General features: G+C 39.2%; 3 protein-coding genes and 1 non-coding gene across 6 annotated transcripts in view; 2 read left to right on the top strand and 2 right to left on the bottom strand.

Annotated features, from left to right (window-relative positions):
* The first annotated feature begins 3,926 nt into the window (after positions 1-3,926).
* Positions 3,927-7,856, top strand: LOC118423742. Its single transcript, XM_035831945.1, has 7 exons — positions 3,927-4,004; positions 4,519-4,725; positions 5,484-5,739; positions 6,016-6,116; positions 6,439-6,627; positions 6,750-6,800; positions 7,198-7,856. Exons 1-6 carry the CDS (start codon positions 3,993-3,995, stop codon positions 6,759-6,761), a joined length of 777 nt encoding a protein of 258 aa, XP_035687838.1. The 5' UTR covers positions 3,927-3,992; the 3' UTR covers positions 6,762-6,800; positions 7,198-7,856.
* A 2,321-nt stretch (positions 7,857-10,177) lies between these two features.
* Trnap-ugg lies at positions 10,178-10,249 on the bottom strand. Its single transcript has one exon. It is a non-coding gene; the product is annotated as a tRNA-Pro (tRNA).
* Positions 10,250-10,810: 561 nt separating this feature from the next.
* Positions 10,811-15,126, bottom strand: LOC118424651 (acyl-CoA-binding protein-like). The gene is made up of 4 exons (XM_035833308.1): positions 14,978-15,126; positions 13,241-13,355; positions 12,157-12,219; positions 10,811-11,793 (listed from the first exon to the last, which is right to left on the bottom strand). Exons 1-4 carry the CDS (start codon positions 14,987-14,989, stop codon positions 11,720-11,722), a joined length of 264 nt encoding a protein of 87 aa, XP_035689201.1. The 5' UTR covers positions 14,990-15,126; the 3' UTR covers positions 10,811-11,719.
* Positions 15,127-21,741: 6,615 nt separating this feature from the next.
* The window catches only part of LOC118424407 (cytochrome P450 4F2-like), a 9,313-nt gene continuing 4,567 nt past the window's right edge, over positions 21,742-26,487 (top strand). Inside the window, exons 1-7 of one of the 3 annotated variants that reach the window (XM_035832963.1) lie at positions 21,743-21,967; positions 22,824-22,993; positions 23,599-23,746; positions 24,350-24,397; positions 25,082-25,209; positions 25,636-25,760; positions 26,058-26,120. In XM_035832963.1, the coding sequence (XP_035688856.1) occupies positions 22,826-22,993; positions 23,599-23,746; positions 24,350-24,397; positions 25,082-25,209; positions 25,636-25,760; positions 26,058-26,120 (680 nt within the window). In that variant the 5' untranslated portion in view covers positions 21,743-21,967; positions 22,824-22,825. Of the gene's footprint in view, positions 21,968-22,823; positions 22,994-23,598; positions 23,747-24,217; positions 24,266-24,349; positions 24,398-25,081; positions 25,210-25,635; positions 25,761-26,057; positions 26,121-26,487 lie in introns of all 3 variants that reach the window. The other 2 variants (XM_035832962.1, XM_035832964.1) reach the window with 2 other exon arrangements.

Raw genomic sequence — 26,487 nt, 5'->3', positions numbered from 1 at the left:
CCAAAATTTTGCGAGGCCGAAGTGCGAGCTGTTGCAAGGTTGGTCTGGGGAAATTTTGAAATCTGGACCCTCTGAAACTCAATTTTCTGTTTTCTAGGGGACAAATTTTGCTGTCAGACTATGCTAAAAATTCAATGCCATTTTTGTCGAAGAAAGAGATATTTGAGGGCGCCCCGACAAATTTTCACCATGTCGCAGTGAGCGACGGAGGCGCAAGTCATCGAAAAGAAATTGGAGAAAATTTTGAAATCTTGACCGTCTGAAACGTCATTTCCTGCATTTAAGGGGCACTTTCTGATTGTAAAGGCAGCATTGTAAAGTAAGATAAGTACGACAGTAAAATTTCTATTAGTTTTTGAGAGCGACGCTCCCTCAACATATTGTCCTGCACAGAAGACGCGAGCCGTCACAAGGGAGGTCTGGCGAAATTTTGAAATGTCTGAGGATTCTCTGAAATGCCATTTCTTGCATTTTCTGCTGTAAATTTTGCCGGTAGACCAGCCTGATTAAATCAAATTTCTATCATAAAAAAATACACAAGGTTTCAGGTTGCCGCCGCCACTGTGAAAGAAAAGAATAAAACTAGAATTACACGATAAAAGTAGGGTGTTACCAAAGTGTTATTCAATGTCAACAAATATATACCTAATATTTTGTAGGATGGCTGAAAAATATATATTCTTTACTTTTGTTCTACAGGACCTACAAAAAGTAAGATGCAGACTGTAGTAATCTTCATTCCACGTGGCTGGATGTTCTACCCACCTGAAAAAGTCAACAAACGACAAGCAATAGAACACAATATCATGGCCTCAGCTGTGTTTCAAAGGATGGAAGTCTTTAGAGCCTATTCTACTGACAAGACTAGTAATAGACATAGAACATGGATATATTCTTGGACTTAACAGATGACGCTCATGAATCTAAATTCTGTCAGCAAAACAAGTAAACCAGCATATGCCACATAAAACACAAGACAGCTTTGTTGTTGGAGTTGGCCAGAAAAATGTCAAGAACAGAAGAAAAAGAAGAAGTGCATGTTACAAGGCATTGAGGTCTTGAAACATGGGACCAACAGTTTACAAGATTCAACGCAAAAAAACCCTGCAACTTCTATGGATTATTCCAACTGATAAGCCTGTCAGTTTGCTGAAATTCTACACAATGCTCCTTTGTTGAAATTGTGAAGTCATGTAACCTTGCAACAAGGAAGATAGTGAAGCCAAGGGATGTGGACAAAACAGTTGGACTACCCAAGTATGACATTGTCTGTTTAAGAAAGAATCACCAGAACTACACTACAGGTTTCAACTTGCAATAACTCCAAATTCCAGTTGGCTCACAACAATTTTATTCGGAGAAAAACAAAGAAAACGCATTTCAAAATGTTAACAAATATTGTCAGTAAAAGTTATCACAAGGCAAGTATCCGTAAAGGATTTCCAAGCACAGTTCGGAATCTTTTTCCAACTTCTTGAGACATTTGCAGAAAAACAGGCTCCAACTCTGCGCATGGACGACTGCAGTCAAGTAAGAGAAGAAACCATGGATCTTTTCCACAATCCAAGCAGCAGCTCACACCAAATAGATCTCCAACTGAAAAAAATACAAGGAAGAAAACCTATGTCTGTTATATGGACTAACATTGCCCCGCATTCTTCAGTATGAAATTTGAGTGCTGAATTAAGTTTACGAATGGTCTCTGCAAAATCTGTGGGCCGAGGGGAAGCAATGTTACTGCTCAAGGCATATGTAAACAGTACAGACGAACAATGCAACGCATCTCGGTGTCAACATCGCCAGGAAAATCTAAGGTAAGATGTTTACTTGTTCTGTCATGGTATTGGTATAACTGACAAGCATGAAAAAATTTGTCCAAGGTAAGTTGAAAAATCCAAATGAACTTCAGCTCCCTTTGAGGGTTTCAATGTGTATACAAATCAACCTGCTTTACGAGTGGCCCCACCATTTCCTGTTGGGATCGACATTCCGGAAGTTTAGTGGATCACTCCATTTCTCGGGTCCCGTGTTCCTAATTGAAAACAATAAACGTAGTGCTTGGTACTTTGAAGCCCAAAGTTTAAGAAAACAACAACTAGGAAACAAAGCCTTTGTAATTTTGAGTTTGTAATATTTTTGCCTTTACGGCTTTTTGAGTCCAATGTAATGTTTGCACTTGGATGGATAATCCATTACGTCATGCTGCCTGACAGTGTTGACAGACGAACGTAGCAGACCGATGGACTATTTCTATTTTGAAATGAGAACAGTGTAATAGGCGCCAAACTTCGAGGTTGATTTTAATTGATAAAAATTCAAGGACTGTAAAAAGTTGAGTTTGTGACTTTCTTAATCAGTCCTGCTTTTCAAATCTTAACGTTTGCGTTTTGATGCAATATAATGCGCCAAATGTCCGCCATCTTGGTCATCAGTGGTTGTTGTCACACGGCTAGCGTTCACCTTATCACCTTAGGGTACGCAAAAAGAACACCAGATCTACCACACAGGTGAAGTAGTTAAGCAAATGTTGCACTCTTTTACTAGATTTTATGTGTGACTTGATTTGACATGTGCTAAAAGAAGTCTTTTGTTGTGCCGTAATGTTTTGGAGGGGGAGGGACTCTTTAAAACTGTGTACGCCAGATCTTGGTCTTCAAAGTTCCTGTAAATTCTGTTAACAGCTACCTGTAGCTCTCTGAAAGTATCACTCTTTCAACAATTGAGCAAAGAAAAACAAACTTTTCTCTTGATAATGTCATGTTGCACAGAAATACTTTAAGCATCCATCTTGGAATATGGCATTGTTTTTTTTGAGGATGGAAAGTTGTTTGTATGATTCGTTTACTTGCCTTTTGGGTCCGTTAGCCAGATTTCAGCCCCATGAGCTGTACTTGTAGAATGCATCAAGCTTCTTCCTGTACAAGTTAAGAAGATAGTTTGTCAGTCTAGTCCTAGTTTGACAACTTATGAATCAAATGTACCAGCATGTACTATATGATGAAATGACATCAATATGCATTTAGTTTGTTCAGAACATAGACACTAAATAGGTACTGCTGTAGTATATCTCTGCTGATCATTATGGTCACATGACTCCAAATGTGTTCATGGCTAAAAATACTGGGTGTCATGCACCAATTGGAGTTGTGACCTTAATTTTTGACTGTGGGTGCACCTAGATATTTGTATAGGGCTACCAACATAAAGATGGTACTCAACACTAGTACACAGCATATCCTTTTAAGCGTCAGGAAAAAAAAAACATTGTTGTATTGCTTGTTGAGAATTTTAAAGATAGCTATAGAACTGGGGTTTATTGAAATTTTTTTCAAGCTCAAGACTTCAATTAAACTTTATTTTCATATTGTGCATCCAATTGTTTCTGTGCACATAAGCTTTTAAGTTTGGTGCAACAGTGCACATATTGACTTATTTCCAAAAATGAATTTCAAGACACTGTATTATAGGGGTATGTCTGACTCAATAGACTGAACTAAGAGAGATCATAATGTATATTTTGATAGGACCATGCAAGATGGCTCACAGTGTGCCTCAGCAGTCCAGGATGCGACGTCTTACCCTCTCACTCCGTGGACATGCTGTCTACTCACCAGTGGATGACTTCTGGATAAGCCTGCCTCGTTCCAGTAAGTATCGTCTTTAACATATGCACCATGGAACTTGTTTATACGATAGAAACTGAAATAAAATTGAATAGCAAACTCATGTGGGTAAAAAGCAGAACTGTCTTGAAATAAAAAGCAGCACTTTCAATATCAATTGCTTTAGATATCTTATTGACCACAATCTTGAATTGTACATTTTCTGTTACTTTTTGTAGTTTACTAGTTTTCTTTATCTGATCTGATCAAATTTCAAAAACTACAACTTTCCTCTTCCCAGTCCGCATCACAGTTTACAACAGTGCTGAGCAGAAGATTGTCATCAAGAGAATCGTGCCTTACGCCACTTTCAAACAGGTGGCCCTTCTGATGGCCTCGGAGGTAGGTACAAATAGAAACATTTTAGATGTTCAAGCTTGTTGATTTCGAATCTATTCAATACATGGATGGCATCTGCCATATTTGTTGATTGCCAAAAGGTTGCTGAATTTCAAAATTGTCTGACGACCAAGCACATTATTTGCCCGAAAATCGACTCTAGCGTGGACATGGTCTGATTTTTAAAATTATGTGCTGATCAAGAGAATATCAGGTGTATAGCTCCCGAAAATGTCATCTCAAATTTGCAGACTTGTGGAAGATTGATTTTTCTTGTGTGACAGGTATTTGCAACTCGTAACACCTATGCAATTAAGCTAATTTTGAATGAAGACTTTGAATTGCAAAGGTTTTTTCTTAACTTATTTAATGTTAGACAGCAAGAAGCCAAGAAATTCTTACAAATGTGCAGTGCTACATTCAGCACTGACACCACTTTTCATAAAGACATTGTGTATCTATAGATTTACAGGAAAACAAGTTTACCGGTACTTACCAATCCTTCTTGCTATTCTAGATTTTTGCAGTGGAGGCAATGTCAGAATTCACCCTGCAGTATAAAAGCTGGACTCCATCTGGAAACACAGTCTTCTCCACCGTCGATCTGGACCAGACAGTAGGCACCTTCCACTGTGTGTTGGATCTGCAGGCAGTCCAGGTGAACCCACAGGGTAATGACTGGAAGTGGTTCATGTCCAACATGGGCTACCTACAGACAAGGAAGGTGAGAAAGTTTGGATTTTCTCTTTGTTTATAGGAATTCTATTTTCTTTGTCTCATTCACATACATGTACATGTAATGTAGAATAGGAATTGTTTGTGGTGGTTTCATGTTCACAGTTTATGCTGGGATCTCTTTCTTCACCACGAACTTAAAACCACTGCCACAATGTTTGTTCTGTCTTTTGCCCACACTCCATTTTCTCCCTACAGTGAAATTAAATCCCCCTTTTTTGCAGTGCCACTTTAAAAGCTATGACAAATATTGACTATTCATATAGATCTACGATGTACAACATTTGTCTGTAATTGATTTTTCTTATCTTATATTGAACATTGTTTACTTCCTTTATAAAAATTGTAAAAATATCTTTAATAGAATCCCATGGATAAGAATTTTTTTAATTTCAAAGAAACCAGAAAGTCAATTTAAGAATTCACAATGTGTAAGATGGTTTTACTGACTTGTGTCTGAAAGAAAAATTGTTGTGTTCATGTATCTTCCAAAGATCTCTGTGACATACACCAAATAGCAACTGGAGATCATGTTGGAAATGGTCAGACATTTCATCATCAGATAACATCCAAGAACCTCCTTGGTAGCATTCAAGTTACCTTTTGTCAGTGACTCAAAGTGAATGCTACCTGAAAAGTGTGACCATTCCCAAAATCATATTCAGTTGCTTGAGTACCTGCTATTTGGCATATCTTATTACCTGGATATCTAACCTTCCTTGACGCATCTCTGTGACACTTCAACAGGAGATCCAAGTTGCCCCAGCCTCCCTTGCGCAGATGTTGGCACTGTGCGGCGGTGGTGCATACAGCATTCTCCAGTCCAGGGATTCGGCCATCTTCACCATGCTGAACCCGGCCCTGAGCCAGGTCCTGTCTCGTCTCTTCTCAGTGATGTGCCAGCCACAGGATGCCTCCCACCAGTCTGCTGTTCCCGGAGAAATCCTGCAGATCGCCTACACAGAAAGTGGGCAGATTTTGTCCACAACCTGTGCTCCAGAAGGTGAGATTACCATCGATGAGCAAAGTGAACTCAACACACCTATCTATGTATCTATCGTTAATGACTTCTCATCTCTACTACGTATGAATGACAGAACTTCACATGGTTCAGGCATCTACATGCATGGTGAACTTGCTGAAAAAGTTCTTAGATTATCAATGTAGCGAGATTGAATAACTACCTTCTTCAGACTCAGAGTATATTATATTTGATACCTTCTGTGCTTAATATTCAAGTTGCTGTAACATAATTTGTTTCACTATCATTATTCAACAGTTAAGGTGACCATCTTCAACAAAGAGGGGCGGAGACTGTTAACAACTGAGGTCATGGGGGAGACAAAATTTGAAGATGTGGCTGGGAATAACTGTGTCCAGGTAAGCATAAGGAGAAGAAGGCTCCCATACTGCTTGTTATCGCGATTTTCCAAGAGGTTTTGGTCAGCGGGATAGTAGTGGCTGGGTTTTCTTATGTAGAGGTTTCATATCTACGTCATTTACATACATCTAAGGCACCATATAGTTGATGTTCTGAGTCACAGTCTATCACCTTCCTCATGGCAATACTATAGTATGACATGTGATACAGCAGTGACACCCAGCAGTGTCACTAAACGTCCTCTACATATAAACAGTATACAATGAACTTGATGAGTTTCAGGCTTCTAGAAGTAAATAATCTCGACCTATTGTTTTCCAGATCTGTGGTGGTCTGAGAGTGACTCACTTCACCTTCAAGACCACCTCACCTACTGGACTCGACTTCCTCTGGCCTGACATAATGGTGGGAGGGTTTGGTCCTGAGGTGAACATCATTGCCGTGGAGGGGAGAGACGAAGACAGGTGGCACTGGAGGGTGTGCAATGTTGGATACCTGGAGGAAAGGATCGTGAGTAAAAACTTTGTAAAGCACTTTGTAAACTACTGTAATTTCAAGGTGTTATACTCAAGTATACGTAGTGTGCATTGCCAAGGAAGGTGTTTGATTATGCCTAATATGTTTTTTTGCAGTATTACCGCTAGGACGGCCCAGGCCAAGCTTGTACATGGTAACAAGCTGCAGTAAGTAATACTATTTACGATTAATGGTAATAATGCAGAACAAAACTGTCAGTCAGCCCAGTGTCTTGTGTGGCAAACATCATCATTTACACATAGGACTAATTATCCACAGACAATACTGTGAGGTAGATAAGAACTATCATTTAACTGACTGACTAAAAGCTAAAACTGATCAAGAGTGTTAAGTACAAACTGTACTATTTAAAGAAGTACAATGGACCATAAGTTCATACATCAGTTGCTTATTGCAAGAAACAGGCAAATTTCCAATAATCCAAAAGTATTCTTACAACTTGCTAAATTCAGATTTCAATCTTCTGTTTATCATCTTTGTTTGCTAAAAATGTTTGACCAGCGGCCAATGTTCTAATATGGGATGTTTGACTTTTTGTTACAGATAACTGGGGTATGCTGAACTGGAGTTTCCATGGCTCAGCAATGTGGGAGGGATTGGTGGATGGGAAAGTGGTTGTCCTTGTTGTAAAAAGACAAAGTAAAAAGAATGTCTAACTATGCTATATTATGTTATGTTATCTATGGTTTGCTATATGTATTTAAACAAAGATAGTTTATAACTTAAAAGTTGCATTAAATATGAATCCTGTTTCCTCAAAAAGGGTTAACTGTTACTCATTTTTCCAAATTACTGTCTTCCTCCACAAAAAAAACTTAGAAACTTATTGGGGGTTACAGAAAACACAGTACTCGGAAATTTCTGTTAGCTATGGAGTAAAGGTTATGAAGCATATCATTACAAAACTAAGTATTCTTTTCTTTCTATTAACTCATCTTTTGCACTTGATCATGTTTCACAGATTCAATTTCATTTTGTACTACTACTGGAATATAGTTACTCCCTGATTGAAGGTAGCAGGTTGAGCTTGTGGAAAAAAGAACAGATGCTAAAAACTTTCCTCCATTTTGAAATGGAAATTCCACTCTCCTAATTTCTGCCACAAATGCTATTTTCATAATAACATATAGTGCCATGGCAAAAAAGGAGAAGTGGAGTTCCCAAATTGAAGTGGAGCTTGTTGCAAATAAACTTTTGAAAAATTCAAACTTTGTCTGTGAGTGTTTAATTGTTGAATACAGTCACACCTGGGTAAAGTTACACTAGCATCCCCAATGCAACTTTGGCTTTCTGACATATGTCAGACTCATTCTCAATGACAGATGGGCCCTGCCATTGCCTGCCTCAGTATCAAATTTTAGATTTGCCACTGCATTATTATGTATTCCTTAATATCTATTAAAGTAGAACTCATAAGATTAAGAATATTCATCAGTTGAGGAGTCCCTATTAGATTACACTTAAGAGTTAGATGTAGGTTACAACAGAGGTCATTCAGTGTAACTGTAAGTATGTTACTCTCCAAGCAGATGCTGGTAGGAAAGATTTAACTTTCTTATCATATCACATGCTGGAGGTTTTCTTTCTGTGGGCCCACATGGAGCTAGAAAACTGGTGTGTTAGGTTTTGTATGAATGGCCATGGCAGAAAAGAGTTGTATTCCCCCCGTATGACCACAAAGAAAGGGGACATGTGAGTACCCATTATATGTAAATTGCGAGTTCACCTTTCTCCGTGGACCTATATCTGTTGTATTCAAAAATAATTTTAGGGAAATCAAGTTGACAAACAGTGGTTTCAAATTGCAGCATTTTCAAAATATTGTACATAATTTGTAGTTTGAAACACTTGCTGCTCAGCAGAAGATCTGCCCAAGGCTATGGAGGATAGGGAAGGGTGGAGGAAGAGAGTCATGTTCATCCGTGCAACCAGCACCCCTGGATGATGATGAAACCACTGTCAGCCAACTTGGAAATGCCCTGTTTAGAAAAAATATAACGTTATAGGTTACTCCGCAGATAAAGGTGAACTAGTTTTATACCCTGGCACAAACTGAACTGACCACCAATGTTATTCAGTTATTAAAAATATTAACGTTAACATTATTCAAATAAAATCATTCATTCATTCTAAAGAATCTTAATCAAATTCTAGAAAACAACAACAACAACAACAAAACTCACTTATATGCTCAGACAGCTAGAGAAAATGACATTGCATTCCTGAAGCAGTTATCTAGAGTCTATATATAATTTTATTTAGAGTACACAATACACTGTCTGTCTGGAGTGAAGGGGGAGGGGGGTGGCACCAAGAAAGTTACAAAAAAACACAAAAACATGGCATAAGAAGATACAATGATTTATATTGGCGATCCATGTTACAAGTAACACCTCTTCAAACACAGTATGCATGCAAATTAAATCTTTATGAGTTACGGTGGCCTGATTCGCCTAATCATGATTCAAACTTGCCTGCCTGTCACTGTCACAGTGTCAGTCTTGGGTAGACAGCGATGGAGTCACAGCGCCACGTAGCGGAAGATAACAGAACTGCATGTATCTCCCATGAGATTTTCACCAGGTTTCTGACAGGTTTGTGACTTTGTATTGGCAAGTGGTATTGGAGATTCTCAAAAGTTAATGAAAGCTGAAAGACTTCACCAGGATCACATTGACTGCAGATAGGTAAAGGGAGGGTGTAGCGTTACATATTGCACGTGTGTATTGTATTTTTTTTTCTTGTTGAGGGGGGGATGTTTTTATGTAACGTTACCCTAAACCATCATGGCATCTCGACATATTTAAGATGTTAACAACGTTACGTGGAAGAAATGCGCCACAAAAAAAAAAAATTAATAACAAAATAAAAGCGGCCACCATTTGGGTCTTTGCATGTTGTAGAAATTAAAACATAATCGATGAAATAGATAAAAGTAGTGTAAAGTATTAGTTAGCCAACGCTGAGTATAAAATATTCCCAATATTAAACCAGTAACGTTACAGGCCCTGAATTGTCGTTTTGTACGTTGTCTCTGCGGTGGTAACGATACGCATTTCTTCCATTTAACGTTTCCTGTTACTTGCCGAAGTAAATCGTAGCCACTCCTCTACACAAAATAAGAAATACGTGCACACGCCTAGCCTCATTGCACACACAAACTGTAACGTTACAGTCAGTCAGCCAGTCATAGTCATACGGTATAATGTGAGACAAATAACCTTTAGACGTTATAAAACAAAGCAATTAAAAGTATTAAAGGGAAAAAAACAGTTGGTAACAAAACATTGTTAGGATTAAAAGAAAAAAACAGCGATATAACGTTTATCAACCTCCTTGGTTTATCTCTTTGGAAATGATCTATTACGTACATAAGTCATCAACTAATACATCAACTAATTGGGATGACTGACATAATGCCAGAAAATTTCTGTCGGTCTTGCAACAATAAGTAGGATATATTAAAGAAAAACATCTGTAATACATAAACATTCAAGTAAAAGAAAACGGCAAAAAAAGACGAGGGCCTGTCCGGGATTCGAACCCGGGACCTCTCGCACCCAAAGCGAGAATCATACCCCTAGACCAACAGGCCACATGATGAGAGCGGTAGAATAATGTATATTTATAGACAAAACTAAGGAGCAGTAGACATTTTCGCCGAAGAGTTACTTTTACTCTATTGTTATTATATAAAACAGAATATTCAGATCTAATAAGTGTCATTTACACCCGAAGATAACGACAAAACTCAAACGTTTCCTATTGTCCAAAGGGGAACAGTTCTCACACAAGAACAGCGACCTCTAGCAGTCGGTCTTAAAACTGCAGACTTCCGTACTCCTTCCGTACTCCTATCGGCTGACACATAAACTGCAGCAGAGTTAGTCTCGGGCTATAACTGAGAACATACACTACAGGTATCTTTCGTTCGTTGATTAATGAATTTACCTTGAATGCAAACAGATCTTCTCTATAGCCTCTGTGATAAAAATCGTTTACCATCATATAACGTGATCGGGAATAATGCAAGTTTAGTCAAGAGCCTGAAAACTTGCTGACAAGAGTCAAGGAGTCATCATGAAAATTGCAAGAATGCTCCTGATAACATTTTCCTATTTGGTAAGACAGTGCAGTGCACAACCAGAAGAGATACTTGTACTTTTGATGCTGCTTTAATGTATTGGAAGACAGAACATTAGACATTGATAATCTCAAGTGGTGAGCTAAGGTTACAACGACAATCTTTACCATATACCATTTGACATTAACTTGTTGAGTAGTTAGCAATGTAATAGAGCATTCAAAATTGCCGAGAATCCCTTACAGTTTTAAACTATCATTTGTCTAATCTTTTGCAGCTGTCTTTTGTTTTGACAATTCTTTATTCTGTCTTTGCTGTTGCACAATTTCCACAATGTAGTTATAAGAAACGTAAACTGTTGGTTCTACTACTAAAGTTACCAAACTGTAGAGAACAAATGACTGCAAGCTAAGTGTGTAATAGTCTTATTATATGTGCATTGTTTTCAATCCTGATGTTCATCCATCGGATGTCGATGTTTTCAATCTTACTCTCTTTGTAATAACATCAATAATAACATCAATATTAATCAAGTGCCTTAAGCATAGAATACAACTGTTATACTTTTTGTTAAACAATTTTCTCAACAATAATTGTTACTTACTGTATGAATTCAATACATCAATCTCCAAATAAAGCTAAAATCATAATTGTCAAGGCTAATCAAGGTATGAAAAGTTAGTGTGACACTTTTAAACCAACATGGATGGATGCAAAGGTCACATGACCTGTTCTCTTTGAATCTGATTGGTCCAAAGGAACAGAACAAACTCTGTGATTGGTCACTTTGAATGTTGCACAGGTGTATCATGCAAAACCACACACCACAAAATGTGAAACAGTTAAGACTAGATTCTACCATTACATCACTGCATTTCATCAAGAAGGTTTTATCAAGTTTTTCACTAGTTTTTTTATTACTATGGAATGAGCATCGCTGTTATAGCTGTCTCTAGAAGCTAAATTGTAGCTGCTCAAAAGTTAAACTCCATATTTCCCCTTCAGTTCTTCCACTTTAGCGATGTATTTTGCGCGGGCGTCCTCTTGAGACATGCCTGAGGATGGAAAGAAGAATCCATGCAACAAGTTATATCAATTACAAATCTAATATTAGATCAGCTAGTTTTTAAGGCAATACACCCTAACGAAAACATATACTAGAGCAATTACACTAGACAAAGGTGTGAAAAATGAAAGGAAGAAAATATTCAGAATCCATGCTACAAGTTATATCAATTACAAATCTGATCTTGCTAGTTTTTAAGGCAATACACCCAAACGAAAACATACACTAGACAAGGGTATGAAAAATGATAGTGAAAATTGCTTTTTTTTAATGGTCATTAGTTGTCCAATCGATTAATACATCAACAGTGCATTTCAAGACTCCAAAGGTTTGACTTAAGTTGCCTGATTACCTTTCTTTGACTCCCAGGCATCCCACTTGGCCTTCCCTGTGAAGTCTAACATACCAGGGCGAGCTGGAAAATATAAAGAAAACAAAATGTCAAGAAAACAACCTTCTTATAGTCCCTGTACTTATTTTTCATCTCAAAATCCATGGGAACCTTAGCCATCTTTTAAAGTGTATGGATAATCTATTGTTGGAAGAAATCTATTGTTGTTAATACTGTGATTAGCTCCTCCAGGAGATGAAGTAATGTTTGTGCCAAACAAACATGTTCTTTGACCCCTCCAAGTCTGGAACAATTCTAGCTATCACAGCATTTTGCACCATGTAATAATATGTCTGGTGTATTATTTGCAGCCTGTAGGTGCCCAATTTTTTTGAGTAATAAGGCTTATTTACATGCTTGAGGCACCTCCTCGAACATGGGACCCGTTTTATGTCCCTTCCAAAAGACGAATTTGTGAATTCTTGGTCGGGCTACAACATGTATGAAATATTCAGGGTAATACCACAAATAACCTTAAGACTATTGACTTGGTCATGGCTGATTTTTTTAGCTGTTAGCTTTATTCAAGCAGAAGCTACATAGTAGGGATGTGTACTGGTAATTTCTGTACTGGAAATTGCTGTAAGTTAAATCTGGACAAAAATTACTTTTGTGATACTGTCCCAGTACTGGGCACCAGTACATATCCCTATAATGGTGTTATCTTGTTATCCATCATGATTGATACATGTCAAACACTTTTAGAAGGGGGCCTCCAATGAGGCAGTGTTCTCACCAGGATTTTTTCACAGCATATGGGCATCTTTAATAGTGCTAAAAACAATTCATTTTTAGATGAATAACCTTCAGAAACACTATTTTCTGCATTTTGAAGCTACAATTTAGTGAAATAATGTCAACATTTTTACATTTGCTACAAAACACAAAACTGTCAAAAGGCCTTTTTGCTACTTGAAACACAGTGTAGAGGTGCAAATCACAGCATAGGAGCCCAAATCACAGCATAGGGGATTCATATCACGGCGTAGGGGCCCCCTATGCTGAAATGGCCTGACAAGAACACTGTGAGGCTGTTGTTGTTTACCTGTGTTGACATCGCCAATCTTGGCCTGTTTGAAAAGTGAGTAAATCTCCAGCTTCTCTTCGTCTGTAGGAGAAGACTTCAGGTTCTTCACCTCTTCCGCTGCTTTCTCAAAATCCTGAGGAAGTAGGAAACAAGACTTTTGAGTAACTGACAAACATCAAGTCCCTCAATCTTAGATTAAATCTAATGCATTCTGGCTATTCTTTAAATGTGTACAGGACAAGGCAAAGCAGTATTATTTGTAAATTCAAAAGTGAAGGAATATGTAATTAACTCACTGACTTTCTCACCATGCTGGCAAAAACTTGGTCAATTTGAGCTTTTATGCCTATTGTTAAGGCTTGTCACATATTTGCAGTAGGGGGAACATGAATCTAAGCGTGGACTGACTCCCTAAACAACCCCTGCACCCCTGTAGGAAGGCCCGGTGAAGGCCTACCACTCCCCAACATAGGTCAGTACTAGCCTCTACCAGGCTCTGTGGTTCGGTGGATTGTCGTTGTTTGGAAAATGGACCTACTCGGCCGGCTGACTCCCCTAGCGTACCATTGACTCTATTTGTCCAATTTTGACAATTAGACCACCGAACCACAGAGCCTGGTAGAGGCTAGGTCAGTACTGGGTTGGGAGTAGCCTGGGGTATATCGTTTTTATTCTACCTCGAATTTGCTCCTCTGACCTTATCTAAGTCAAACATGACTTTCCAAAGTTTGGTTTGTGAAACTGTTTGTTTGGCAGAGTCAGCATGTACAGATGACTTTAATAGACTAGTAGTACTATTTGGCAACCTTGCTGACCAACTCATGGTCTTGAGAGGGTCTGGGTGTGGGGTGTGGGGTTGGTATCATGGTTGACTATGAGCAACTGACTGGGTCTTGAGATTGGCATCCCATGCCCAGAAAATGCATTTACAACTTAAATACGAGAATCCTAAACTTTCCCACATATAGAATTTTTGGTGGGAAACGTGGTGATCTCTTAAGATGGTGTAGATCACTCTTAATCCTTCAGCAGAACTAATGTAGCAAAGTGCTGTGTCCACCCTGTGGAAGATTTAGACCATGCAACAACTTGCAGAGTCAGTTGATTCTGGTATTGTTTTAATTCTCTTGATGAGATGATTAGGTAAGAATGCTGGCACAGAGAAAGACCTGGAAAAACCACTTAAAAGTTAAATCCAACCACCTTGGAGAAATAACTTAAGTACAATGTATCTTTAGTTCTTGCTATTGAAAGGAACAGAAAGCACATATAGTGTACATAGTGACTCGTGACTACTCGCAAAATAACGTTGTTTCTTTCGTGAATTACTTGCTGTACCAAAAGATTTCTCTGCAATGTAGTGTTCGCTTCTACTGGGCAATTACGGGTTCTTAGTATAATTTAGGCATTGGGCCGGAACACCAAATGGGCGTGGGCCTTGTCCTGAAACTAGGTTTGAGTTCGCAAATTACTTTGCTCTCACGGGCGTTCACTGTGCGCAGCTTTCAGTGAATGGTGGTAAAATAGGATAATCTCTTATATGCATGAACCTAGAAGAATATTTTCTAAATTCCAGGCGAATAAGTACTGTATTCTATCAAGAACATTTCTTCTTGCCCTCCCCCTTGAAACAATTGTCCTCCAAAGTCCACCCCAAAAAATAAAACCTGGTTTAGCGGCCCTTTTTCCTTTGAAAAAATCAACGCGATTTTCTACTTCCCACGATCTAACTCACAAACGAGATTCATTACTTACTGCCTCAGACATTTTGCAGCCTGGATCAACTCGCTGGAGCGGAAAGAACACGAAATTTGGCGAACAAAATGAGCAAAATTAAATCTGGTGTGATGTGAGCAGTCCCTGATCACGCTATTGCTGACCTTTGACACAATGGCGTCATGCTAAAATGGCAGCAAAACGTAAAAAAATTACATATCTGAAACTGACATTTTTACAATCTTTGAAATAAGCATATAAGATAATTGTAAATAGATGATATGATTTTAAATTTTTTTGTACTTTTTATCTGATTTTAAGGCAGATCAAATCGGTTTAAAGCAAAATTTAGGTGAAATATTCGTGGTTTATTTCGCTGCCGTCATGAATTAAGCTACTTGTGACCAATGGGAGGTGACATACGCCACGCCCACCTACTTACCAACACGGAAGTCCCAAGTTGAAAAGTTCAGGTCTCGAACTCGGCCAAGGAGCAAAGTACGGAGCTTTCGCTTAGTTCCAAGACGCCGCAGCCAAAAGAGACTCTCCGTTTCCTTGAGGAATGCCTTGGTAGGTATGGCAGTAAGTTCTTCCAATTTGCTGACAATTTGTAAATAGTTAATACCAACATCAAGCATATATCTACCCTATGTTGGAGGTAGGAGTCAAATAAAATGTTTCCTTTCTTTGTGAAAGGTGCGTGGCAGTCACGAGTTGGACTTTCAATATGGAGTAGGGGGCGTAAACTGTCACTCAAAGCTGCGAGCTTTTAGGTGAAAATTTTCGTGCATTCTTGACAGTTTGTGCCATTTTCTGATCGCTTTCCTTTATGTAGTTATGGTACGGCATTGTAGCCTACGGCAAAGTGGGAGAAAGCAGGGGACCTGGGTTAGTTTCGTGCAGGAAGTTGGCGTAAAAATTCTCCATTGTTTACTTAGCATACCGGGAGTTCATTATGTAAGAATACACGTTTCTTGCACCAATGTTCTTTGAGTCTGTAGAAGTGAACTTTCTATTCAATCGTTTATTGTTGATCAGACCCAGTGACAGTCAAACGTACTAATGACCACACCTGCATAAGGACCATCTGCATTATGGTCTCTTTATGGTGGTCACTTACATTTTCTCCAGCATTAAAATTCTTTGGTCACCTGTATACTTTGACAGACATTTTCTTTACATTTTCTTTGACCAAGTCCCACCGTAGGTCTTGTAGACAGGTTAAACAGTACATTTCGGATTCTAGATCTTTCATGACGATTTCAATGCAGTAAGTTGTAAAGCATCACGCCTATACAAAGTGTCAAGCAGGGATTTTGTTCCCCAGGAGGATCATGCAAAAAACGATAACCAATCAATCAATAACCTATCAACCCATCAATCAAGATCTATCCAATGACCTTTACTCAGTACCATTTTTGCTTATTTTGATCGAAATTACGAATGTTATGATCGATATTGTGATCCAAACTATGAATGAAATTGTCGCTTACAGCCACATGGATTTGAAGAGAATTCCTAACATGTGACAGAAGTTTCACTTTCATTTCTTTATGGGCACAAAGTCTAGAGAATAAAGCACAGCCCACGCCTTAAGTAGTGACCTCACGGGGTCGCGGTTAGGTCAGTCACGTCCACGGGACACTTGATACTGATCCTTGTACATTCCTCAGTGGGGTTGGGTACTATAAACAGGGACATTGTCGCCATGGTTTTAACTTCATGTAAAGCCACCGAGAAAATGTCTTCTGCCCACCTACTCCTTGTTTCCAACGTGAATTACTTACAAAAACATCGCGAATACTACATTTTCTTCCTTCCGTGAAGATCTCCGCGAACATTTTCCCTTTCTACAGTACTAGTATATCTTAGAAGACCAAACCACTGACGAACACCTTAGGGGGTGAAAATAACGTGGCTTTTTGTTTTAATCGAGTGGATTATCTTTATTGCTAGCATAATCACACAACACTACACGTTGTTAGCGTTGATGTATGTCAATATTGTATCTCAAACTGTATTATTATTTTGATTTTTTTTCAACCTCATGAACCTATCCCTCGAACATTCTCCGTGGTTGATCCTTAGTCATGGTTCATGAATGAGGAGAAAAATACGAGACAGGTGAGAGGAGGGCCTGTCCAGTTCTGTAGAACGTAATAAGTATGAAACAATGATGATATGTGGCATTGTTCTGTATAGCCGCTATTGTTGTCACTTCACCATCACCCGACATCTGGAAAGTTTTGGCGCAACGGAAAATGCGACTTACTAGAGGTATGGCACTACAAGTAAACCGATATTTCGAAGTTTCCTAGTCATTCAACATTGGCATATTCCTCATATGTCATATGTGGATATTCTCAAATCTTTTATCGAGTTTTAGAAATGTATGTACGTATTTGCTTATGAATTTATGGAAACATTTGTGTATGGTTTTGGCGCTACATGCATGCTATATACCTATGTTGTCCCTGTATATTCCTATACACCTTCTATTCCAATACTGCCTTATGCCACCGCGGCAAATCTGCTTGTAGCTTAGAAAAAGTGGCCAAGCAGAAGTGATCACAACGTCAGGCTTGACTGTAATACTTATCACATTAAAACCAATATATGTATCATTTTAGTACTGCTATATATAGAGAGAGGTTGGTAAATGTTCCTGTATAGTTTTGCCCCCCTCTACTGCACATTTCCGTTACGATGTTGACTTCCGCTCCTCTGTGGTGATATCTGGACGAGAGGGACCTGTAGTCAACACGAGATGGAACCGTGCCAAAAACTACAAACAAAACCCTCTATTTACCGGCATATGACAAATGAAACTAAGGTGTACTCTATAGTAATGTTAGAATAATGAAGAACACTGTTTTTAGACGGGACGTGTTTGTCCGAGTCGGAGTTTTAAAAGTTTACCAGGTCGACATTTCCGGGAAAGGGGAGCACAATTCTGGGAAATGCTACAAAGGTTCTTCCCCATTTTTGCACCTAGTATACCATTTGTATACCCATTTGTTAACTCGACTCCTTTTCCCTCTGTGAGGACAATAGCGTTCTTTGTATAGTTAATCTGTACTTCATTAAACAACGTGAAACATATTACGTGACATTTACCCATTTCTTCACATATTTTCATAATTTGTTGAGGACAATGGTCATCTTCGGGCAACGAATAGACTACTATCACTATACTACCAATAAAGAAGAAGAAATTGGACAATAATAATTACATATCTGTTGTACTTGAGAGACTAATGCACAATATTATGAAATATATTGCAGAACATTCGTCAAACTACAGAAAATGACTCAAGCTTATAAATAGATACACATCTCAGTGCATGTGTAACATGTGTAACATTTTGCACGTTTGGCTAGCATACTCTGCGTGGGAGTTACCCGCTTGAACCCAAGGTTTTTTTTTTTCAAAACTTAACTTCCTTCTTCCGTGTGCACTTATAAGACTCGAACAACAAGGAAAAGTCACACTGTTATCAGCCGTACTGTCGAAAGGGTCAAGTTTGTCTCGTATACCGATCCCATTCGACTTCGTCTTACGATTCTTTTTGCCGTATGATTTTCAGAGCACCAACCATCGCGAGGTGTCTACGCCTTTTCCGTCACAGGGAGACATATGAATTTACGTGAATTCACCTGAACCGCAGGGACTGTAGTGCCCCCGTGGTCAGGAGCTGGAAGGCGGGTAGCCCACTGTCGCTCCTCCGTCAAGTACGGCTTCGATGTGTCTGTCTATCTTGTTTTTGAAGCAGTTCACAGTGTTCTGAACCTTGTACGACGCATCCGCAACTGTTCCAAGAATGTCTCCCGATTTTTGACCATCGAAAACCTGTCGTACGATACCTGCTGTGGTCACGATGTTTTTGTCTGCTCCAGAGGTGAGTTATTACGACTTTGGGACAGACGAAACATCTCAGACCAACGCTGGGGCATGACAGCATGGCCACACGGGAGAGATGTGAGCTCTGTACGCTATGTTGACAAAGGCGAACTGTCTTGTGTAAACCTTTTGAACGAAGAGTTACTATTTGTTGACGCTCAAGGGGCAGAGAGCATGTTTTATTTTCCGTTAGAACATACTGAACTGCTGTGAGTGACAGTAATTCTTACTTTGTTAGCAACATTTTTGTATGGCGGCCCTCTTTGCGTTTGGCAGTCCAGTATCTAGCCTCCATAGCCATAAGACTTGTTGTTGGTGTTTTGGCTGAATTTTGTGCTTCTTTCTTATTGCCATAGACTCAGTTGTGATCACTCCTCGTGGTTTGGAGAGAAAAACAAACAACTATTGTCGGTGTGAAGGGTTAAGGTTACTACCACAGTGTAGATAGCTTTGAATAACGCTTACAGCTAGATGTGCAAAGGTTAGGTGTGACAGGTGGTTCAGTCACAGTATACGTACTAGTATCATAGTCATCAGCTGCTGCCATGCCACGTGCCTGCGAAACTTGTGTGTTACGCCGAAGGGGAAACCGACTTATATAGATAGCGTTACAGATAAGATGAGTTTGAATCATCTCCGCTATGTAAACTATGTGCAGTATGTGATGAAGTCATTTTTGTTGTCCTTATCACGCGTTTATGTCTGCGCCTGTCTCATGTTAAACACAGGTACAGGCCTAAACTCGAGATTGTGACATCCTCAAACTACGGCGCCGTTTTTTTACTTAATGGTCACCACGTACGTAACAAGACCTGAAGGTTATTTCAAGGTGTGATCCAAAGGCCATTCCAAGGTTACAGGTTACATTGTAACTCTGAAAGCATATCTTTGCCCAAGATCAGAAACATCATGATTGAGACCAGCTCAACTGCTCACTAAGAATTAGGACTAACTGACTCAATAGGCGAAGCAGGGGTTACGAAGGTTGTTCAGGAAATTCCCTACCCCATTCAAATACCCCATTTTACTTGAAATATCCACGAATTCGTAAAACAAACACATGGCCGTAGTGTTATTTCCTGAAAGTGTTTGTTATACGCCAGTGTGTTATGTGAAAGCAAAAGACGCGTGAAGTCACTACTCGATATAGAAAGTGAGTAAACCTCAGGTACGCACGATTTGGTAAGCAGGAAGTAATGGATCACGATTACTGTTGAAAGGTTAAAACTGTGCCGATTGTACATACAAGAGGAACAAAAATTATCCTATTTTTAGATATCATGATCAGATTTAATGAATAATGATTCTCTCAATGAATTATGATCCAAAACCCCTAAGCAAAAAATCCCTATGTCAAAGATCACTAGATAGTAGATGGCTATTTCATTTTCCATCAAAGTTGTGATATGAAACATAAATATTCCGTATACACAGCCTATATTATTATTATATAAGCATTTTGATTGGCGTTTGGTATTGTATTGTCCATACGATTCGTCGAAAAACTTGTGCACTTGACACGCTTATGGTTGGAATAAGTAGGGATGTGTTCACCCTTGTCTCGCATTGACGTCAGCGCCGCAAAACTTTTTTAAAGGCGGAGCTCACGCCAGTGCAACACAATGGTGAAACCATGGTAACGAGAAAACGTACAGTATTACATATTCACAGCTTCTCATCACCTGTTCATGGTGGTCATCTAGGTACCGGCTAGGTCGTACCACAGGTAGACTTTCGCTATAGATTTGACCGGATGTTTCATATTCCCATTCGCTAATGTGTTGTCATAAAACTGTTGCAATTGGATTTCTATAACTATAAATGTAGTGGATAGTACATTCGTGTGGTGCAGTAAACTTGGGTGCCACTAGGTGTCGTGCGTGCTACATGACTTCCCCCTGTCGAGTTGGCATCTCCATCACAGGCCGTTAATCGAGCTTAATCTTCTTCAGGATAGAGGTGTGTATTACTGACTTTTGCGAAACAGTAAATGGATGGTAGAGCAGGTAGACGGAACTTTTTTCACTACTAGCATAAAATGAAAGACTTATCTGTAGCATGTTTACAACAGAGGAGCGGTGACACCACAGGACGCCATCTGAAGCACTGAAGAGGTACCTTTATTACGCAGTGACGTCAGCGCCTCTTGTCATACACCGCAGAGGTGATGACGTCACTGATGACATGAAGGTGCTACCAATCAACGACAACGTTACAAGTGAAGACCTGGTCCAAAGGCATTGATGTAAAGATACATAAAGTAATAGTTGCAATGTATAGATATTTGAAGTATTGTCTTGAGAGAGTTGTGTTATTTGAGGTTGTGAAATGATTGAGAAAAGAATGAAATGGGTGAATGTTTGAACATTTCAGAAACCAGGTCATCTTCAACGCACGAATCTACTACAGCAACGACAAGATGATGACAGCAACAACGACAACAACAAAGACAACATCAAACAGGATTACCTTGCCATGGTCCTTCTTTTACACGAATAAAGCAAAACAGGCAAGAAACTTTGAACAGCAAGAAAGCAACAAAAGTGAACAGCTAGTAAAGATAGAGAGACACATACACAAACTTTTGGAGTTGTCTTTTTTCAATGAAATAAAATCATACTTTAGGTGTTATGAGTTACAAATTGTAACAATCAATCTATCGGCCAATCAACCATTCGATCGATATCGATCGATCAATTGACCAACCAATCAATCGCCTTTATTGTTTGTAAAAGATAGTAGAAATCATCACGAACTTATCTTATTTCTTTGACTTATCTAACGTTAGACTTGAATGAAAACACACATAAAACCTTCATACGTTATGTCCATTTTCCTATGATCTATGATACATTTTTTTACGATTCAGCATTCCCTATTGACATACAGTCGGTGTATAGGCTACAAAAATCTTCAGCAAGTTGAAGTTGGTAGTCTCAAATCACCTCATATGACGTCCTTGCTCAAACGAAAGAAGAAGAAGAAGACGTAAATTGATAGTCCTGTCAATGTACTTTATTTGGGTAAGCAGGCGTCACCCTTGACCTTTAACCTCTCGCCGAGTTTCCCAGCCTGACCTGGCCAGGCGAGGTGGACAGCTGAGGGACAAGAAAGTGAAAGTAACATCGGTAAGACGTCCTCCTTAACGCCTCTATTTTGACATCTTCTGTAGCGTAAAGATGTGCAAGTAATCCAAGCTTTAAACGTACAAAATCTTGATTATCTAGGAGGTACGGTGCTTGTTTTCTCGGAGAAATGTGACGGAGCTCGCTATCAAAATTACCAGCTGAGAGTACGTACTTTGAACTCTCAACTGATTTTGGATTTTATGGGGCACGTAAAGACTGTTAAAACGTTGTATGTCTTACTTTCCTTGTTAAGAAGTACGCTCTAGTATCTTTCTTTCTTCCAAGACACAAATTAAGAGGTTGATCCTCCAATATAAAAACAGCTGTCGCAGAGATCACGTTGTTTACCTCTGAATGACACCCCTGACCGATGACCGATCGGCCAAAGTACAGTCTGTATTCTCCAAGCAGAGGTTTCAGTCGGGGATAGTACATTTCATGTATTAAAGTAGTGGCAGGAAATTCTTACGACTGCCTCCTTTGCATAAAAGAAGAAGAAGAACCTCAGCTTGGATAATAAGTTTTTGGTCAGTCAGCTAGGTTATGTCAATCCCAAATTAAAGTCTTATCATAACGGTGGACTTACTATTTTAAAGCATCCAGGGAGTAATCTTTTTAGTTGCAGAATAAACATGAATCTAGGTTTCGTGGAAATAGCTCAGAGGAAGTAGGCTGAGCATTGGTAATACATGGTGTGATTATATGCCAAGGCTATAAGAACTTTTGTCATCATGTAGTCATCTTGGTCCAAAACGGTTAAGTACTGGTATGCTGTACCGGTAACGTTACCACCCCTAGTTGCCAGGATGAGATGACAAAGTTCCTACCAATTTGTTTTGTTTCTACACATGTCCAGCCATGGGTGTAGGACCAGCAGTTGTTGCTGTGTTGGCAGTGCTGCTGACACCTGTCCTGTACCTGCTGATTTCGTTCCTGAGAGTGGTGGCCTGGTCACGGAGAACAGGGAAGGTGTTAGAACAGTTCCCTGGACCCACAAAACACTGGCTGTACGGAAACCTGCATCAGGTTTGTGTTCAAGTTCATCATCATCATCATCTGCCATACTATATCAAAAGCTATGACAACTGGATATGACTATCTTTCGTCAGTCCAAAAATCTCTCCAGTGGCGCTGACAAAAGATAGTGGATGCTATCTGAAACGTCTATTTATAACCGTTTCCAAAATCATATCCAGTTACTTCAGTAACTGCTTTTTGGCATATCGTATTACCTGGATGTCTAACTTTCATTGACATATAAAGCTAGGTGTTGATAATACTCTTTGAATCTGATAAATCTTTAGATATTCACAGTTTTTTTTAGCTGTTTTGTAGTACCACTTCACCCAATGACACCTTGAATATGTGTTTTTGAGGTACAGTGTCATTGCAATTGGATCACGAACTTAAAACAAAACCTCCTTCCTACTACCACAAAATCAAATGCCTGCGAAAATGAATGGATTTTCAGTGGTAGAGGGGTTAAGGTCTAAAGATTATTTTGAAGTGAGCAACATTACTTGTACTTTGAAACATGACGGTGCTTGTTTCTTTCATAGCTGTAGCAATCTAACAAATGTCATAACATTTACAATAGTATGAGCCACAAAATGTTTTGCCTATGATTACAGTACAACCTACCTGAGGAGGAGGGGCTGTTACAAGCCTTGGAGTTTGCTGAAAAGTATGGCAAGGTGTTCCGCCTGTGGTGGGGCCCGGTTAGACCATGTCTGACAGTCGTACATCCTGACACAGCTAAACAGATACTGAGAAAGTCAGGTAAGGAAACAGCATTTTTTTTTGTTTTGGGTCAGGGTTTTAGCCCACATCCCATCATCCGTCCTGCCTTCTCAAAATGCAGGAAATAGCATTTCAGAATCTCAGAATTTCTAGATTTCAAAACTTTCCCAAATGCCCCCCAGGATGATTGCATCTTCTGTGCTTGACAGGATTTCCATTTAAAATCCAGGGGAAAGAAAAAAATGACCAGAACACTGTTTTGGGTATTGAATAATGGTCAAGTTTTCTTTGTTTTCTTTAATTTTCTTTCAAATTTTGGCTCCTGTTAATCTAATAGAAGTCATGATTAAGTGCCTTTCTAAATGGCTCTTCATTCTGGCCTGTGTGGTCTTCGGATAATTCTTCAGTTTCTGCTGATTTCATTCATTGATATTATTCTTGTTTCATTCAATTCTTTTAGTTTTTATAGCATTGTTAAAAGTTGTGTTCTTGTTTCTCGATCATTCAAAGATCCCAAACCTGGAGGTGCTGGATATGACTTGGCCATGCCATGGTTAGGTGAGACAGTTACAATATCTACACTCTCTCTGTACTCAGAAAAGCTTCTGTACATTTTTCCCTCTTCCTCTTTTACTCCTACAGATCCCAAGCCTGGTGGTGCTGGATATGACCTAATTATACCATGGCTAGGTGAGATAGTTAGAACTATGCTTTACACAAGGGCTGTGTAACTGTGGGGTTTAAGCACCGCCAAACCGACCATGCCAAACAGCTTTGAGTAGAAACAGACAGAAACAATTTATTTTCACCTTGTTATCATTATTTTTTGACTATGTTATTTTGTGTTCGTAATTTTGTATGTGTGTCCTTATTTTTGTCATGTGTAAGAGGAGAAGACTCAGATAAGCAACTTTGCTTTTTGTCAAATCCTCGTTAAATAAATGTGAATAAAAAAAAAAAAAAAAAAAAAACAATATCCTGACTTTCGGGATTCGAACCCGGGCCACCAGACCACAAACCCAGCACGCAATTGATTATGCCAAAAGACTCAAACCTGTTTGGCATGGTCGGTTGGCTGTGCTTAAACCCCCGGCTGTTACAGTACTTCTCCTTTCCTTTTCAAGATTCGTCCTCGAATCTCTGAGTTCACTATCCCTTTTTCGACCTTGGTATGACATAGATAAGTATAACACTGTGTGTTCCGTATCACCCTCAGTCCCAGCCCTCCCACGGGTCAGATCCAACCTGCGGTGAGGCTGGTACCTCGGGTGATACGGAATACATCATGCTGTATTCTATATATATATACATTACACAGTTATACTGGCTATACAAAACAACCACAGATTATCAACCAGTATCTATTGTTTTCAGGAGATGGACTTATACTGTCTAAGGGCGCTCAGTGGTCACGTGACCGACGACTGCTGACTCCAGCCTTCCACTTTGAGGTGTTGAAGCCATACGTCGCTGTGTATAATGAGGGGGCGGATATTTTACTGGTTTGTAACATTTTGATTGAACTTTTATTGCAAATTCTTGCTTGTGGGCTAGTTGCAGGAAAGGGTACAAGGAACTAGCCTCTACCAAGCTCCTTGGATCAGTGGTCTAATACTAGACTACTCACTGCGGTGAGGAAATAAGTCCTCTTGCCGACCGACTCCCCTAGAGTACCATTGACTCTTTTTGTCCAATTTCTGCTATGAGACCACCAATCTGCGGAGCCTGGTAGAGGCTACAAGGAACAGTTTAAAATAAAATGTGTTTAGTCTTCCACCATGTTTGATGTGCATTAATTGTTAGGAAAGTGAATAGAATGCCTCTTTAACTGTTACCTTGCAAGATATTTCTCATAATGTTTTGATGTGCTGATATTGAAGTGCCACTGCTCTAACACAACAAATTTTGGGTATAAAATCATATTTCAGAAAAAACTGGATACTTGCTCCAAGTCGGGAGAAAGTTTTGAGACGTTCAGTGCTCTGAGTTTGTGTACGCTGGACATCATCCTCAGATGTGCTTTCTCTTACCAAGACGACATTCAGACAAAAGGGTGAGCACTTGCTACTGAGCTTAGCCTCCTACTATACTAAATATAGCCTAAAGTTATAAATAAGTTCTCACCTGTATTATACCAGTTCCTCCAGGGCTCTTGTAGTAGTTACTATTATTGTAGTATCTAGTACATGTATTTGATTATGCTGCTGCTGGGGTCCCTGGTTCTTAATCTTTTAAAGATATAGTCAAACCTTGTTGGGCAGTCCTGAGTCTCCATTTTTACATAGTCCATGGACCAGGTTTGACTGTAGCTAGATCATTTTCATCTTCGTCATCTCATTCCTTGTTACAGAGCCAGCCATCCCTATGTGGCAGCCATTAAGGACCTGATGCGCATCATATTCTACAGAGCTGTGTAAGTAATGCAATATTTCTTACATCAACAGTTCTTGTTTCAGTTCTCGTATCTGTACCATACTGAAACTTAAGGTATCTCGGTTGGCTAAATTGGCATTTTGACCTTCCACTGTTTTCTTATTAATAAATTAAGAAAGAATGGAGCCGTAACGAATGTTTATAGATGGGCATTAGAGAATTCTAAATCTGATTTTTTTGGGGCTGAATTGATGACGTCATCATTTTTATTACCTGTGATATTATTTTTTTCTATGACAAAATACAGCACTTTGGTACATACCACTGTAATGAAACTTCGTTTTTCGTTGCATAATGATGGAAGCTACAAACGTAGTGTTGCGCAAATTGATATCTACTAATGATCT

The sequence above is a fragment of the Branchiostoma floridae genome, chromosome 10 (genome assembly GCF_000003815.2).
Source record: "Branchiostoma floridae strain S238N-H82 chromosome 10, Bfl_VNyyK, whole genome shotgun sequence".
Taxonomy (NCBI): Eukaryota; Metazoa; Chordata; class Leptocardii; order Amphioxiformes; family Branchiostomatidae; genus Branchiostoma; species Branchiostoma floridae.
This window is presented reverse-complemented; position numbering and strand designations above follow the sequence as displayed.

Bases quoted from the DNA above. Each gene is read 5' to 3' on its own strand.
- LOC118424651 (XM_035833308.1), bottom strand. The intron at 12,220-13,240 runs GTAAACAACAAC...TATATTTTCCAG, and splicing joins GATTGGCGATGTCAACACAG to CTCGCCCTGGTATGTTAGAC. The intron at 11,794-12,156 runs GTAATCAGGCAA...TTCCATCCTCAG, and splicing joins TGCCTGGGAGTCAAAGAAAG to GCATGTCTCAAGAGGACGCC.
- LOC118423742 (XM_035831945.1), top strand. The intron at 4,726-5,483 runs GTGAGAAAGTTT...ACACTTCAACAG, and splicing joins GCTACCTACAGACAAGGAAG to GAGATCCAAGTTGCCCCAGC. The intron at 6,117-6,438 runs GTAAGCATAAGG...ATTGTTTTCCAG, and splicing joins CTGGGAATAACTGTGTCCAG to ATCTGTGGTGGTCTGAGAGT.